This window comes from Rattus rattus, chromosome 5 (assembly GCF_011064425.1).
Source record: "Rattus rattus isolate New Zealand chromosome 5, Rrattus_CSIRO_v1, whole genome shotgun sequence".
Lineage (NCBI taxonomy): Eukaryota > Metazoa > Chordata > Mammalia > Rodentia > Muridae > Rattus > Rattus rattus.
The window spans coordinates 80,842,484-80,861,185 of NC_046158.1; the positions used below are offsets into that span (position 1 = coordinate 80,842,484).

General features: G+C 41.4%; 1 protein-coding gene across 1 annotated transcript in view; it reads right to left on the minus strand.

Annotated features, from left to right (window-relative positions):
* Positions 1-14,077: 14,077 nt before the first annotated feature.
* Pdhx (pyruvate dehydrogenase complex component X) overlaps positions 14,078-18,702 on the minus strand; it is a 53,711-nt gene continuing 49,086 nt past the window's right edge. The window contains exons 10-11 of the mRNA XM_032903807.1: positions 17,142-17,206; positions 14,078-15,308 (exon numbers count right to left, since the gene is read on the minus strand). Of these exons, the coding sequence (XP_032759698.1) occupies positions 15,050-15,308; positions 17,142-17,206 (324 nt within the window). The 3' untranslated portion in view covers positions 14,078-15,049. The remainder of the gene's footprint in view (positions 15,309-17,141; positions 17,207-18,702) is intronic.

The window sequence follows — 18,702 nt, forward strand, 5'->3', positions numbered from 1 at the left end:
GGCAGAGAAATGTCTGGTCCCACTAGAAAATACCAGAAAAAAACTAAACCCAAAGCCAAAAGGGGTTATAACTGACCCGAACCTAAATGTAGAAGTCCTGGGGCTGGGGCACAGGTGAAACAGTGGATGAGCTGATGTGAGTGCAGAAGGGGAACATAACTAAAGAGGGAGTTGAAGCCAGGCCACGATGTGTTTTACTCTTTGGCCACGGAAATTTGAATTTTATCTTAAAACAGAAAGGAGTTTGCCAAAGGAAAAAACACCAGAGTTCTATCATAGTGTGATGTGCTGGTTAATATTTTCAACTTGATACAAACTACAGTCATATGGGAAGAGGGAACCTAAGGACGTACATATAGGGCATTTTATGGTTAATGATTGATGTGGGATGTGGGAGGACCCAGCTACTGGGTGGATAGTACCAACCATAGATAGGTGGAGTCCTCGATGGTATAAGAAAGTGGCTGAACCAGACATGAGGAAAATAGGCCAGTGGGACGTTCTCCTCCATGGCTTCTGCTTCAGCTCCTGCCTTGAGTTCCTGTCTAACTTCTCTTCATGATGGACTATAAAACTGTAGAGCTGAAATAAGATTATTTTCCTTCTGAAAGTTGCTTTTGGTCATGATGTTTATCACAACAGAAAGAGAACTAGAATGCTTGGTATTGTGACAGAAAAAGACAAAACACCCCTGTCAAGTTAACTAAAGAACGATTGGGAGTCCCTGTTAGCACTATCTTATATTGCTTCCTGATCTCAATGACAGCAGCCCAGCACAGGGAGAGCCTGAGCAGACTGGTTGAAACTTGATGCCAAATCATGGAGTCACCCAACATCCTTAAGAGACAGAGCACTGACTTCCAAGTTCTCAAAGAGCTATGCTTACCTGGTATGTTGCTGTACACAGGCTCAAGATTCTGTGTTTTGAATACAGGTTTATTGTGACACACACATTTCTGAAAACATTCAAGACTAGGTACCCTTGGCTGCCCTTGAACTTTCTGTATAGACTAGACTTGTCTCAAACTAATAGAGATCCACCTGCCTCTGCTTAGAAAATGCTAGGATCAATGGCATGTGCCCCATGCAAGATTTTTAAGCAACACCAAAAACTACCTAAAGGGTAGCCTCTAAGAAACTTTCTCTGAATATTTTCATAGTAAAAAAATGCATGCTGAAAGGGACCAGATATAGATCTCTCCTGAGAGACACAGCCAGAGCACGTCCAATACAGAGGTCAATGCTAACAGCAAACTACTGAACTGAGAACAGGACCCCCTTGGTGGGGAATTAGAGGAAGGATTAAAAGAGCTGAAGGGGCTTGCAACCCCATAAGAACAACAATGCCAACCAACCAGAGCTTTCAGGGACTAAACCACTACCGAAAGACTATATATACATGGACTGACCCAGGGAGCAGAGAATAGCCTTGTTGGGGCACCATCGGAAGGGGAAGCCCTTGGTCCTGCCAAGGTTGGACCCCCGGTATAGGGGAATATTGAGGGGCAGTAAGGAGGATGGGTGGGGGTAATTCCTGTATGGAGGAGGGAGAGAGGACGGGGGCTTATGGACAGGAAACCAGGAAAGGGAATAGCATTTGAAATGTAAGTAAAGAAATATATCTAATAAAAAATTTAAAAAAAAAGAAAATACTCTCTAGAGAAAAGCAAAAGCAAACATTATCCTTATTTCGTATCTTCTGATTTTAGATGGCTGTGTGTTAATTTTAGGCAATTATGGAGGCCACCATTTCTTTTTAGTTTGTTGAACAAGATCCACACTAATACAAGAGTCAGTCATGCTTTGCTCTTGAGCATTATTAAACAATGACAGAAAAATGTGGGCTGCTTATAAAAAAAAAAAAACTTTCCCCATGAGTCACTAACCAGCCTCAACCAAAGGCCTCGGGTTCCAGCTAAGCAGCCCGCAGCCGCAGCCCTTCTCATTCTGTTTGCTTCCTTGGTGGTTTCTGCACCTGACTTCTCATTAGGAACTGAAATTTGATTGATTTTTACTTCTGTAGGATTCTAGTGATGCCAGCAAACACATCCTGTGCCAACCGTAACAGAACATGCAGCAGAGTCCCAGGGCCTGCTACCCAGAACCCTTTCCAAGTCAATCCCTTTCCACTCTCTAACCCACGATGTCCCAAAGGATGCAATGTGTGCAAACAACAAGACCAGAAGAAAGAGCCTGTCATTAACAGGGCTCCTCTCTCAAATCCTCTAAGTGCACTGTGGTGAGTAGGCCTGGCTGGAAGCACTAAGTGTGGTCACCCAACATGACTCTCTGCAGAGTTCGGCTTTTATTTTGAAAGGTAGTTCTATGTGTCTCCTCTGCCTTACCCAGGAGCCCTTATGTTAAAGAGAACAGCACAGAAGCAAACTTCCTGAAATTGTTTCCCTAGTCCTATTAGAAACCACTGATAGGTGGGTAAAGGTTAGCACCACAGGGAAGCTGGTGGTTAAATGACATTTTTATGAAAAATGTCAGCCTCATTCAATGTCAGGGAAACATTCTGTGAATGATAGGAATTTAGAGCTCATCGAATTATACAAAAATAAACATTCAAAGCTCACATTTTAATCATTTAACATTGCCTCTGTTCTTGAGCAGTTTCACAACTATTGGATCTTTACTTGTGTGCTATTCCTAATTTATTTCCCCATTTATACATTCAATGATGCCATGGTGGGATTTTGAAGGCAAACATTTATAATATGGACGTGAGCCAATGGAGGGAGCACATCACGACTTGAAACATCAATTACCTTCACACTTGAAATCCATGGAGCAACTGAAAGTTGCAGCTTAAACTTGAAGATGGCACCCATAGCTACTCCACTGTACATAGCCCAGCATTCGTAGAAATTGTCTTCATTGTCTAATTCAGAATTTCTAATTCTAATTTCTCCATGGAGAAGGAGAAGTCTATCAGTCTTTCTTGTTCCATATAAAGGAAAACACTGACAGATGTTCCTGCCAAGAGTCACTGGTCACTCAGCAGATGCAACTCTGGCTGGGCTGAGTTCTGAACCTGAGTTCTGTAAAATCAGGGAAACATTCTGTGAGGTCGACCTATGTAAAATGTACAATAAAGAGACTTGCTTGCTCTGCTATTCGTGTATTGTAGTGTCAGCATCTTTCTTCCCTGGAATGCTGCTTGCTACACACTTGGCACCAGTCCGCTAAGCTAAGAAGAGAAACAAGTCTAGGCTGCCTGGGCTGCTTCTGTCCTCTAGACTTTCACCTTCACCTCAACTCTCCATTGAGAAAAACACAAAACAACGACATCAAAAGGAAAAGTTCTCCTGAAGACTCAAAGCAGACAACTTAATCTGATAATCCAGCCCTTCTTTCTGAGGCTGTCTGTCAAGCAAGAATGGCTTTGGCTTGATCTGACCACACCCTCCGTATAGGGAAAAAAAAACAACCCAGCATTTGTGAGTGGAACCAATCTACAGCTGGTGTCCTGGGCTAACACAGAGAAGAAAGCTAGCTGAGTATCCACCATTGCTTCTTGACCAAAGATGCAATGGGAACAAATACTTCATGCCCCTGCTGCTATGACTTCCCCACCACAGCCTTAAAGTCAGGAGCCAAACTAACCCTTCCATTCCTAGGATGTTCTTGCTGCCAGAAAATTGATGCTGGCTGTTGGAGGACTGTGGGGTGGAAGAATCCAGAGGAGTCTGAATCCCAGTCAAATCTTCAATTTGTTTGTGGTTCAGAAAAGTGAACTCTCCACCTTCCACCGGAGTGCAGGTGTACTCCGCGATCTTCAACACATTGTTTATATTTAAGAAATACTTTAATTTGTATGTACATGTATGGAAGTATGTCCACATGAGTGTGGGTGACCTTTGATGCCAGGAAAGAGAGCATCAGCTTCACTGGGGCTGGAGACATGGGTAGCTGCGAGCTGCCCAGTGTGGGTGGCTACAAGTGTACTCAGGTCTTCTGAAAGAGCAGTGGGTACTCTTAATTACTGAGCCATCTCTCCAGCCCCCACATTTATTTTAAAAATCCTTATTGCTTGTGATTTGAAATTATTTTTAAGGTTAAAATAAAATATAATTATCAGGCAAAGAAGAATAGAAACTTTAAAATCCTGTTAATTAATGTCTTGTTTGATAACTTCATGCAAATGCCAATAACCAATAGTAACTATAGAGTTTCCTGCAGTGGGGGATGAATGCAAGCTAGCACTTGCCTTTAAGTAGCTAGTGCTGCCACTAATCAGTTACGGACTGCTCACATCACTCTCAGTCCGTGTCCACGTGCCTACGCAACAGTGTGTAATATAGTCAGGGTAACAGAAAAATTTTCATTCAGTGTTTTTGATGAGCATTATCCATTTTATTCATCTTTTTCTTCTTAACTTTCTCCTTTGTGATCTGGCGGCTCCTCCTCCTCCTCCTCCTCCTCCTCCTCCTCCTCCTCCTCCTCCTCCTCTTCCTCCTCCTCCTCCTCCTCTGACAGGAGCTAAAGAGAAATCTCAGTGAGTAATTGCTTAATGTTCAAGCAAGAGGACCTGCCTTCAGATCACAGCACTCAATAAAGTCCAGGCACAGTGTGCAGGGCTGTTACTCTAGCACTGAGTGGGGTCTTGGGAGGAAGCAACAATCTCCCTTAGAATTCACTGGCCAAACACGAAAAGCTAAAACAGCTAGCGTTTGTTCCTGAGTCAGTGAGTAACCCTCTCTCAAAAAAGTACAGTGGAGAGCAATGAAAGCTGCTCTGGCCTGTGCATGTGCGTGTCTCAGTGCCCACCCACCCCCACGTCTGCGGAATAGCTTGCTAATATCTGAGCATTAAAGTAGAAACCTCAGATTAAAAAGTCATTCTCTGGCTAAAGAAGGTAAAAGCAAACATTTTCATTTATTTGAAAAAAAAAAAAAACCCACAACTGCTAGAGATAAAAAGGAGTCAGTCTGCTGTCAAGTTTTTCAAATAATATTACACAAAGATCTTTCTGGCTTCCTAGGAAGATATAAATTCATGTTACCACTTTAAATATCCACATATCAAACCACTAGTAAAGAGAAACCAGTCTCCAAAGTTCTAAAATCCACATTAGCAAATAGTGTTTTAACATGTATGCTGTGTGTGTGTGTGTGTGTGTGTGTGTGTGTGTGTGTGTGTGTGTGTGTGTTTAAATTCTGGGCGGAATTGCTCTAACAGAAGTCCCCCATCTTTAGGAAAAGTATGCTTGAAGGACATCTGACAAACTGAGGAGTCCTAGGGTGGGGTAGTCAGAACAACCTAAGTAGCCTGGAATCTGCAGGGAGTGAGCCTTGTGCTTATATCTTGTATGTGTGCAAAACAATGTAAACTCCCATGTGCTGAGGTGTCTACACAATGCCTGTCTTAGTTTTTAAATGTTAAAGTTCTTTTTCTGCACCATGATATCCCTGAGCAAAACTTAAAACAAAAACAAAAAGAAAAACTTTGGCCATTGCCCAGCAATTTATCTCCTAAATAGAGACAACGCATTCCCGTTTGACCCTAAACTTATTAAAAACATTATTATAAAAACTAAGCACGAGTGTTTTGCCTCATGTGAGCATACATATTTGTATGTCTGTATTATATGCTATACATGTGTACTTTAAACGCTAGAGGAGGAAATCAGATCCCCTGGAACTGGGCTTACAGATGGTTGAAGCCGTCATGGAAGTGCTGGGAACCAAACTTGTATATTCTGCAGGAAAAGAAAGTGCTCTTACCCACTGGGCTATCCTGCCCACTTGACAGTTTATAACCTATACTAATGATCTCCCTTTCAATTAACAGAGTGTTAAAGAAGAAACACACCATTAGTGACTATAAAATCCAGAGATTTCCATAGGAGATGCTACTGGGAAAAATCAACACACTGTTTCTACCTTCCAAGACCCCAACTTATAAAAATCTTGTTCCCATACTAGTGTAAACTCCCACATTTTCTAACAGTTCTATGCTTTAAAGGGGAACCTGTTATGAGGCTCTAGGGCCAGGCTATGAGCTGGAGCCCTGCTGTTCTAATCTGTGTCACCCTGAACAAATTACCTCCCTTCTGTGGCATGCTGGTAATACCTATGTTACAGGCTGTGGTGAGGACTTCTGAGTCGACAGTGTATACACAGTGTCTGCAGCAGTGCTATGAGCTCAGTAAGTTAGAACTAAACTGCTGTGTTTTAAAACTAGCACATGGGGCTGGAGAAATGCCCCAGAGGTTAAGAGCACTGGCTGCTCTTCCAGAGGTCCTGATTTCAATTCTCAGCAACCACATGGTGGCTCACAACCATCTATAATGAGATCTGGTGCCCTCTTCTGGGCTGCAAGCATACATGCAGGCAGAATACTGCAAACATAATAAATAAATCTTTAAAAAAAAAAAAAAAGCACAGGGCAGAGTGAAGAGATCTGATTCCACTTAAGGAGAACTAAGCACATAGAAACTTAAATATATCTATCTCTATCTCTCTATCTCTCTATCTCTCTACCTCTCTATCTATCTATCTATCTATCTATCTATCTATCTATCTATCTATCTATCTATCTATCTATAACTACAGGCTTGGAAGACAAAAACTCCTATAATTCCCACAAATGGTACGTTAAAAATGAGCACCATAGGTTTTCTACATCTGAGACGCCTTTATCCTAAATGCTGAGTTTCTGCTTTTCCCGGTTCATAGGCTCAGGCATCAACAGCCCAGGGTAGCAATGACTTACTCTATCTCTGGAAAAGGAGGTGGGGTGCTAAACATACAATGCCTAAAAGGATGGCAGCCTGCTTCAGAAACAGGCTCATCCGTACAACTTAAAATCTGTTCTCAATCTTCTGAGTTGTAGCAAACCACAAAAGCCTGGAATGCATCGTGATATTTAGATTATTATTTAATAAGACAAAATGCATTCTTACTATGTTACTGATGGTCCGGTGTCACACGGAACACCCATGAATAACATACTAGTTTCATGATGAAGTGCAGATGTAACTGATAACCAGAGCAAACCGCCTCAACTTGACCTCCACATGGTAAAAGCTCATTCTGACACAACCCCAACGTGACCTTTAGCATTAAAGAACATAACATTTATCAATGAGGATAGCAAAGGCTAAAACTCAAACTTGAAAGCCGGGGCCACTAATCCTAAAGACTGAGTTTCATCCCCAGGACCCACATGATGGGAGGAGAGGACTGACTCCTCAAAGTTGTCCTCTGACCTCCAGACAAGTGTCAAGGCTTGCATGTGTCCCATCTCCTGAATGAATAAATAAATGTTAAAATAAACTTAATTTTTACTTGCCTAGACAGATTGCTCAGAGATGAAAACCCAGTAATTATGACTGCTTGAAAACAAATGTAGGCTGGGGTGTTACTGTAACCCTAGAACCTGGGAGGAGCAAGAAAGGCTGGGTTACTTAGTGAGTCAACCTCAAAAAGCAAAACCCCCAACCCATATCTATCTATCTATCCATCTATCTATCTATCTATCTATCTATCTATCTATCTATCTATCTATCTATCTATCTACCTATCTATCTATCTATCTATCTATCTATCTATCTATCTATCTATATCTATCTATCTATCTATCTATCTATCTATCTATACTATATATAACAATAATTGCATATATATTTATGTGTGTATATATATAAACAATTGCATATATATGTATATGTATAAGCAATTTAGGGATTAGAGATGAGACAGGGGCATGGAGAAAGTAAAAACACATTTCAATTAAACCGAGAAGGAGGAATGCTTATTCCTAGATGAATGTACCTTTCTTTAGGCTTCTGACCTGGCCAAGGACATTTTCATTGTAATTGGTATGGCATAAAACTCAGCCCCCCTGGAATTTAAGTTATTGAACAGATACTAACAAAGTCTTAGAAAACAAACTGGTATATTTGGTTACTAAAATTAGAGAGACAAGAAAAGTAGGGGAGGGCTGAGGCTTATTGTAACCAGTAATTAAATAACCTGTCTCAAATGTCACTGTCCTTCCCTATAAAATCTTCTCAGCTGCACAGCGCTCTGTTTACAGAACCTGCCAGACTGTCTCCATAAATACTGCCTAGTGTTTAAGCTGACTGCAGTTAAGGGTTTTAGCAAGGCACATAGATGTTCACAGATGTGAACGAAGAATGTCTTTTAACATTCACATTTTACTCATCATTTGACAAATATCAGATCATTTACCATATTGAAACAAATGACATTTATTTGTTATGTCCCCAATAGTAAGCTGCTTTAGTCTTTTCCCGTTGCTATAATAAAATACTCTGACCAAAATGATTTAAGGAAGGAAAGTGTTACTTGGCCCACGATCTCAGGTTATATCCAGCACAGCAGGGATGACACACCAGAAGGGGCTGGGAAAGGCTGGTCAGATGATGTCTTAGTCAGTGCTCTATTGCTAAAGAGACACCATGACCAAGGCAACTCTTATGAGAGAAAGCATTCGATGGGGGCTTGCTTAGTTTTAGAGGTTTAGTCCATTATCATCAATGGTGGGAGTAGGTGGCATGCAACAGGCAGTCATGGAGTAATAGCCGAGTGCTACATCCTGATCTATAGGCGACAGAATGTGACGCTGAGCCTGGCATGGACTTTCTGAAACCTTAAGGCCCATCCCTAGTTCCACTTGTTCCAACAAGACCACATTTCCTAATACTAATTCTATTAGAGAGTTCCACTCCCTGGTGACAAAGCATTCAAATACATGAGCTATGGGGCCATTCTTATTCAAACCACAAGGGTGATGTCCACAGTCAAGAGCACAGTAAGAGGAACTAATGAATGCTAGTGGTCAGTTTGCTCTTTTTTCATTCAGTTTAGGGCTTAGCAGATGAAAGGTTGGGTTTAGAGTAGGGTCTTCCAACCTCAGTGAACCAACTACAAAAATCCCTCAAAGGCATACCGATGGGGCTACCAAGTCTGGATGACTCCTCATGGAGACTTCCTTCCCAGATAATTCTAGATTGTCTCAAGTTGACAAAACCATCACATTTATGTGATAGATCCACAATCATTTTACCATTATGCCTTATTCCAAATTAATGACATTTCATTTCTCTGAATCAACAACAGTCACTCAGCCTTAAATTTACCCTGAAGTTCTGTCTGCTTTATAATTCTCAAGTGTATTATCTGTCGTTTCTCCTTTACAATAAACATGAGCTAAACTTCAATAGAAGACAGCAGAAGGATGACTGCAGGATCCAACTGCTGCATGACTCATTAGTAGAGAAAGTGATGCTGGTTCTTCAAAGCCCTGAAAGGCAACCAGGCAATGCCTGGTGATCACTCATTAATGCTCTACCCAATATACACACCACGTGCTCCAGGCCTGCCCTCACTTGTGTCCTAGAGGATTGCTTACTTATTTGGTGGCTGTCCATATATCTGGTCTGGGTAAGCCAATGAACTCTCTCATCCACTACTAACCCTTGACTAGGATTGAAGGCTGATGTAGTTATTCATGTAGAAGAATGGGAGCAACTGGGATTGAAACTAAGGTAATGATTTTTGAGTTCTGAACATGAACCAGATTCAAAACTAAAGTGTTCTTTATTAAATTTATGTTTTAATTGCTTTTCCTTTTGAAGACAAAACAGGATGGTACATGCTATGGGGCCCAGATTGGCCTTCAAGACATGATCCTCTTGCCACCTCTTCCAAGTGCTTCATGCCATTATGGCTGGATGAGTTCTTTTGTTGTCACTCCCATCTTGTTGCCTAGATTGGTCTCTAAGAAGAGCACTCCGATGACCTTCCTGCATCTGGATCCACTGTAGCTGGGACCACACGCAAGACCCATCAGCTCATCTCCATCAAATTTTATCCCTAGAGGCACCAAGACTTAAACCAATGGTTCTCAAACTGTGGGTCACAAACCCTTTGGGGATCACATTTCAGATGTTTCACATATCAGATCTTTACATTATGATTCATGACAGTAGTAAGATTACAGTTATTAAATAACAACAAAGTAACTTCATGGTTGGGAGGTCACCACAACCTAAGGAACTGCAGCATTAGGAAGGTTGAGAGCCACTACCTTAAATGTTTTAAGCTTCAGTTTTTCTAAGGCTTTCATTGGGAGTTAAATATAAGTCATGATACTTAATTTTAACACTTCCCAGATGTATTTTTAAGGGAAACAAAACAAAAAATCCCTCAGTGCCTCTTGTGCAACCTAACCAGGATGCAGAAAGAACTACAAAGAAAATACGAGCTAAGAGAGGTTAATATGGGAAGTACATGAAGTGACATCGCTGAAGAACTTCAGTAGAACCAGCTCAGCCAATGGGAACTGAGAATGGAACATTTAAGCTTTATACCTCATGGACATAGGCTCAATCCCAGATGCAGCTCTTGGAGCTTTGATCAATTCATATAATCTCTGAGTCTGTAAGTGTTGTCTAAGACTCTGAAGGAGGGCTGCTATAGAGCAGCATGCACTGAAGGGATGATGCAAGATAAGCAGTTGCCACACAGATGAGCTTTCCCATCCTCACAGATAAGAATTAAGACACAGGAAAATCTTACTGCCAAAAATGTAGTGATTTTTAAGCTAGGCTGACCCTAGATGTAAAATACTCCCAATGAACAAGCATGCAAACTTAAATGCATTCTTAGAGGATGCTTCCACAGAGCAGAGGCTATGGCACTGGGAAAGGGTGATTAGCTACCAAGCTCCATCCTGTAGCTTCCTGGTAAGTAGCATTCTCTGCCAAGTGGACTGAGAAGCCAGGGACAGAAAGTTTAAATGGAGGCCAGGTGGTGACGGTGCACACTTTAATCTCAGCACTTGGGAGGCAGAGGCAGGCAGATCTGAGTTTGAGGCCTGCTTGGTCTACAGAGCAAGTTCCTGGATGGCCAGGGCTACATATAGTGAGACTCCATAAAAAGTTTAAGTATAATATTCAAATAAAAACTTAACCTTGTGTTCACAGAGTTTATGCTTTAGAAAGAGACTCTGCTAATTATGTCATTTGGACACAACAGCCAAATCTTTTTAAAGGAATAAATATGAATTTCATAAAGAAAAAATTTAAAAACATTTAGACTTGAAAATCTTGGCAGATTGTCCTAATGTTTTCTCAACTTTTAACAGAAACCTGTATTTCCCTTATATTTATGTCCTCTGTGGTGTAGTTTAAATCAAGGAGCATTGACAACACTCACTTTCTCGGACTTCTTGGAAAACCAGGGAAGTGACTTTTTAAAAATGTGAAAATAAACTATATGATCAAAGAAACAAACTAACCGTAACTTCCCAAGGTTCATCTGCACAGGACTTTAGAAAATTTCAACTCAGAGTGCTTAAGAAATGGCTCAGTGGTTAGCTGCTCTTGCAAGGTCCCAAGTTCAGTTCTCAACACTCACATGGCAGCTCACAAGTGCCCACAACTCCAGTTCCGGGTGACCCGATGGCCTTTGCTGGCCTCTGTGGGCACCAAACGTGTATCTAAAATATTTTTAACTAAAAAGGCTCCTATAACTTAGAAGATAAACCACTTTGTTCCAATTTTCTCCTTCCAAAACCAGTGCAGGTACCAGAAAAGCAAATGCCCATGCAGAACTATTCCAAGTGGCTTTATTAGAGAAATGCTCTTCTCCTTTACAAGTTTGAGTGTGTCCCGAAACCATACGCTACTGTATAAGCACCTCACTCCTTTTCGCCTGGCAATGGTGAGCCTCCAGAAACTGCTCGGGAAGAATCCCACCCATCTTACGGCGCTGTCACAAAAGTGCATGCCTTTGATATTCACAATACACGCGGCAGCCCGACATGGTGGACACACTTCCTTGTCCTCCGTCATTAAAAGCCAGGAGGTGGTGCTGATCCAGATTCAGTCACGCTTCAGTTAGTACAAACCTTGCAGCTGTTTCCTGCTGCCTGGTGTCCTGTCGTAACCCATTTGGCATCAAGGCCAGATTAATTTTAAAGTCGCTCTGTATCGTTACTACTCTAAAAATACCGTGTTTCCCATTCACGGCCCTTGTTTAAAGTGTAATTTTTGATCTGCATCAAACAGTTCACTCATTTCTTCACTTTGCAAAGGGAGCCCAACCCATCATGATGCAACCCGTCATGAGAACAGAATTCCTTTGAAATCTGAGACCGAAAGCCATACAATTTCTCTCCTATTCGTATGACAATACGTGAACTCATAGCACCACCTACCTTTCAGAGAAAGTAGAGAAACAAGGCTTATTTTCCAGAACTTGTGTTTTGCTTAAACAATAGTTAAGGTAGGTTCAAAATGCAAAAAAAGTGAAAACAAAACAAAAAAACAGTTCCACTTGATAGTATGTGAACACTCTTAGTATTTATAAATTACATGGCAATGTTTCACTCAAGTCTGGCCAGCAGCATTCAGTCGATTTTAATGCAACACAAAATAATGGACAAATTATTATTATTTTTTTAGCTACCTTAGTAGGAACTGTAGTGAAGGAGAACAGCCTGGTTTTGACCAGCAGAGATAAATGTTCATTAATATTTTCATGATTAATGGCTAAACATTAACTAAGATGAATGCTGCTTCCCCTCACAATTCATGGTTAGGTTGTTTTCCTTGTCTAAGTAGGGAAAAAAGTGGCAAGGTAGCAACCTCTCTCTCTCTCTCCCTTTTTTAATCCTCTCAGTATATTTATAAACAACTGTGTGGTGGAGGAAGGGCTTGCTGGTGCACACATAGCTCAGACCATGTACCCACGCTCCTTCAAATCAAGGTCATTCTTTGATCTCATACTGTAATGTGAAAAATTATTTCCACAAATGACAACTTGCTTACATGAATCTAATTGCTAGAGATACTAGAGAAATTATTTTTTGATCAAATGGGGAAAGCATCTACACTGATTACTACCTAATTTTAAAGAAACCATGAGAGGCAACTAGGTTTGTGTTGCCCATGAAGTGAAATGGCCTCAGATGAAACAGTGCCTCTGTCCAAGCTGGATGGAGATCAACTTCCTCCATATCTACAGGAAATGGAGGCACTATTGCTAATGATACCAACCCACAGAAGACAGCGGGCAAGGGAAAAATTATTTATGGCTGTCTCATGTTCAAGTCTTCAGGGCGCTAAGGAGAGGGTTCAGTGGGTAAAAACCCTTGTCATGCAAACCTAACAGCCTGAGTGTGGATCCCCAGGACCCATGTAAAGACAGACACCATAACCTGTTCTCACAGGGAGATGGGAGACAGAGACAAGGGAAGTATCCGGAGCTAGCCTGGTATACACAGCAGTGAACAAGAGATCATGCGTCAAACATAGTGGAAAGCATGAATCCACAATCCAAGGTTGTTTTCTGCCTTACACACCTGGGAACATGTGTTCACCCCCACACAACCAAGCACACACATACACTCACACAATATTAAAAACATTTTAGCCAAACTGACCTTGAAAATAGTGCAAGTATAAAAGCTATTTTGAAAATGGTGCTTGGTAATAATTTTAAGTTAATCTGACAAAAGTTTAAGGAGTCCATTTTAAAATGGCTTGTTAAAACTGAAAAACTGAATTAAGTATTTTCTTAACAAGAGATATACTGGGGCACTAATTATTTTTGATGGCTCTTTTGTTAGGGCTATAGTTCATCATGTCATACTCAATACAACTTGTACCATGGAGTCTTTCTTCTGGTGATTTATGTCAACTGACACTAAGGAGAAACTTTCTGCGACTGGTGAATTAAATTACCATTCATTATCATCCATTTGAATATCGTTATCTTGCCAGAGCTGCCAACAGAGAAGCAGTTCTAACACTACTGATAATGAGGGACAATTTGGTTCAACTGAGGGACTAGATGAAGACTATTTCCCACCTGCTCTCCTTCCTAGGTCTACTCTTATGAAACGGAGGGTCTTACTCTGTAGCTCTGGCTAGCCTTGAACTCATGGGAATCCTCTTGCCTTAGACTCCAAGTACTAAGATTATAGGTGTGAACCACCACGGTGAGCCTATTTACCACGTTTCTATTTTCATGTCATATTAAAGTGGACGAGAACTTCTTTTATTTCCTCACATTTGATTGTACAGTACACATGTGAGTACATATTAAAGTAGACTTTATTATTTATCTTTTATTTCCTCACATTTGATTGTACAGTACACATGTGAGCACAATGCTTCAGCAAGCAACACTGTATGTAAAACAATACACACTCACAGTGTGTGGTAAGAGAACAATTTATTTCAATATATTCCGACTCGGCGTGGAAGCGAAGTGCTCACTGCTGAGGTTGAGATCAACGGCAGCTTTTCAAGTGAAACGCTCTCCTGCCCCCTCTGTGAGACAGGCCTCACTGTGCAGCCCCGCCAGCCTCAAAGGGGGCCTCCTTTCTCAGTCTCTCAAGTGCTGAGGCTGCAGGTACAAACCCAGCTGCTCCCCCAACTTTAGAAGGTCAGGTCTCTGAACAAACAACTCTTTTGTTCTTCTTCCTGTCTTCATTTCTATTGTTTTCTTAGTTTCACAGTGTCATAGAAATGAAAATTAAGACTGGAAATATATATAGCTAAGACACCTGGGTTTATGTACACAAAAGTTTAATAATGTTGTCACAACCCCTAATAAAATGTACTTATGTACTAATTCAGAATTAACTAACTGTACATATTAAATTGTTCAAGTATATCAAGAGCACTGCTTATAAAAAGAGAGGACCCAATATAGATAGACATCTCTTTGAAGCCCAGTTATAACTTCAATAGGATTAAGGGACAGTACATATATTTTTTTTAAATTTTACAGTATCATACATTCACAATTATTTCAAAATTTCAAATGAATCAAACACAGGATGTGATTTACATCAGTTTAATGCCTTCTGTACAGCACCAGAGGTTAAAAGTGGATCTGAGTAAGCAAATGTTTTTTATTAGTCACAGTTTGTCATCACATTTATTTCTACAGTAAACATACAAGGGAGAGGAAGACAGCTCCGGCCAAAAGCTTTCGCCTTAGATAAATACGCACTTCACCTACTCCATATGAACACCCAACCAAGCGCCCGGTCCTGAAGGCTATGCAAGTCGCATGGGGTTCTCTAAGTTTGCTTTGAAAGTTTCAAGAAACTTGGTAGCTAGTTCATCATCAACCACTCGGCTGTCACTTGACATCGTGACAGTTATAAGCTGGTACTGCCGCACTTGGGGGTTCCCCTCTTCATCCTTAGTGAGCTTCAGCACTGGACGGAATCTTCCAACTGCCAAGATACAGGCCTGAGGCGGGTTAATCACTGCAGTGAACTCATCGATGCCAAACATGCCCAAGTTGGAAATACTGGAGAGGGGAGAAAACACTGCTGAAGGCGGCACGGTCCCAGTTAGGTTTGCGTACTTTAGTACTGAACCTTCTGCTATGCTACTCAAGGGCCAAAGAACATGTCTACCAGCACACATATAAATATCATAACTATTACTGAACCACTGTTCGGTAATCCTCAACTGGAGGGCCTCAACAGTGACACACGGCTAGAAGAGGAAATGTAAGAGGTGTGGCTAGTGAAGACGAGGAATGGCGCTGTCAGGGTTGACAGATGAACATGAGAGCTAGAGCTCTACACAGACACTCAGTGGTAACTTTATGTTGCCAGGTAAAAGGTCAAGATAATTATGTTTTATGTAAGTTATTAACATCTATGAAACCTGAAAACAGTATCATTTAGCACCATGCCAAAAGATAGTTATTAGGCAGGAGATTTAAAGGTCTATGACTGTTATGAACAAAGGTCTAAAACAAATGAGTTGCAGAATCCCAATCAAAATCTCAGCTAGGCGTATGCTGTGTGTCTGTGTCTGAAGAACAAATAGACTCTAAAATGTGTTGGAATACGTGGAGTCAGAAAAGATACTCCTGAGTATGAACAAGCTGGAAGGTCTCCTTGGAGCCATCCGACAGTCCGGTCTCAGTGCTGACTGAGCAGGAGCCAGACACAATGCAAAACGTGACACGGAAGCTGACCGAGACAGCCACGTCACCTTCCCCTTGCTATGGGAGACAGACACCTTCCAGTAATGGCCCTGGGCTGACTTCATGTCTTTATGGGAAAGAAAGATCCTGGACTCCTGCTTTACAGCACATGGCAATCTCTGTCAGAGAACAGAATGGCAAGGCCTCCACGACAACCCAGAAGAGCTGCACTGGGAAGGCCGGAGCTCCTGACAGAGCACAACGTCACCAACCAGGAGGACAAACTCGGGTGAACAGAAACTCATTTGCAGAGTTTCTACCAATTAAAACATCATCAGGAGAGCAGAAGCAAGGACAAGGGGTCGAGAGCCACCTGAACATACAACCTACAGGAGCTGTGTGTCTGCACATGCTAAGGCCTATGAGCAGGTTCTACAGAGCAGATCCCAGACTCTAACACTGCCATCATCTGATGAACTACCACAACCAAATAACTGAAGAATTAAAAAGGTGTCCAACACTATTCCTTGGCATGTTCCTGATCGTGAAACCCCAAGAAATGGTCAAATTTGAAACATACTATTAAAATGCCATCAACTCCATATAATGAGAAGTGAAAATCATTGCAATCATTTTGGAACTCATTGGCAATATTTGTCAAAACTTTGAATCCAGGAGGAATTCTACTTTTAGGACCACACACCAAAAATAGGCCCCCAAGACAATGGCAAGCATGTGCATGTGCCATAGCTGTAATACTGCAATAGCTCCAGTGGGAAAGGACTGTGACACCTACGAGTAAGACCAACGTGGGCACGTTAACACAGAGATTACGTAACATAATGATAAAATACTGCTAATAACAATCACAAAAAAGGAAATGATTGAGGTTTATAAAGCTACCTTCTTTATAAAGTAAGTAAAAAATAAAAGCTTAAGAATGTGGATGTCATTTTAGGATAGCTAACAGCTAATACAAAGAATACCCATTTTAGAACCAACAGGCTCCTCTAGCAGTGATAGGAAGGCCTAACTACTAAGAACTATACTTTCTCATGTCCTGCTATCTAAATTAAGGTACATGGTACTGAGCCTACATTTTAAAAATGTCTTCAACAAGTTCATGAGAAGAGGTTGACATGGACTAAGTAAATCTTACTCTACTTGCTTGATGTTACTGACAATTAAAAATTTAAATCTTACCTAAAAGATCCTCCTTGGTACTCCTCCGGCAACAATTTTCCATCTCTTGCTTTCTTTGACAGAACCTGAAGAAAGGACAGAGTACAGTAACTTAACACAATTGTGTCAGAGTCATGGACATACTGTGCAGGGCATACCCTCTCTCAGGACAGGTCCAAGATATTTAAACGGTCGTCTAACTAATTACAGGAAACTGGAGAACAGACACTCTCAGAGGTTAAAGCACTACGAAGTCCCCTGAAGAGCTTAGGAGCTCTCGGTTAGACACGCACCAACACTGAGCAACCAAGCCTCCCATGCCTTCTACACAGCACTGCACACGTCCCCGTAAGGCCTACAGGAGGTCTCTCGTCAACCCAGTAAGTCTGAAAAATACAGCATTGCACATGTCTCGTCAATTACAGGATAAGCCTCCTTCTGCCTTTTAATGAAGAAATAAGGATAGTACAAGACCTAGGGTTTGCTATTAAGTATAAATATTATGATGTACTGTAAAATTAATTATATATAATTTATATAGTAACTCTGTAAAACACATATAAATGATGTAAATCAATATTCCACAGATTTGATTTTTGGCTATAACTTGCCTTTAACCCAATACTGATGTCTTTGAGATTACTAAGGGTCAAGAAGTGACTTAGCCAGGGATCCACAGAATTTACCAGCAAGTTTTACTAAAATACAAATTCTCTGAACAGTCAGTGCATTCCAAGCCCTCCTAGAACTGGATTCACGTTGATGAACAAGGTAGTTAACATCAGGCAGAACACAGGACACAGAAGTGAACTAATTACTTGAGAGAGAGGCAGCAAGGGATATCCCGAGAACACAGGATAGGGGAATGTACAAGTCATGGAAGATACAGAAGGCCTGTGAAGGTAGAGCTTGAACTGAGACAAAACACCGAGGAGACGGCCAAGCAAGGCTCCAGGAGAAGCGTGCATTGCCAGCACAAATCCTGGGCTCACTCCAAAATCTGTTTCCCCTCTGGCCGGCCCAAGCATTAGCCTCCTTACAGTTTGTGCACTAGCTGCCTGAAGACCTGCTCTCACATTCCTGCAAGGCCTGTACTGCACCCCTGGTGGATTACTGGAACTCAGACCTCTCTGTTCTTAACTTTGTCTCAGTCACCCTAATCCTTACCTACAGATTTGCCAGAGCACCACAGCTGCAAAGCTCCATTCCTTTGCTTCTTTGTGGTCAATCAGGTCACTGCCATGTGTGTGGTCTAACTGTTAATTCTTCAGCTGTCCTCCACTGGTTCATTCCTTAAGTATGGAATGTGGGGTTCTGTTTGTTTGTTTTAGAAAACATCACTGATTTGGAGGAATAGCAGCCTCACTACTACCACTAAAAGACTCAGTGGGAGGGGTAATGCTTGGCTGTTCGGGGCACATGCTCTACTCTGGAGTCCGGGTGACAGGACTGAACAAGAGATTCACCACTTAACAGCACAGAAGCTTACACAAATTACTGAAGTGTTTTCTTTATCGGGTTATCAATTCTATGAAATTATTATTTTGTCCCTGATAGGGTATCTTTAAAGAGGACTGAAGAG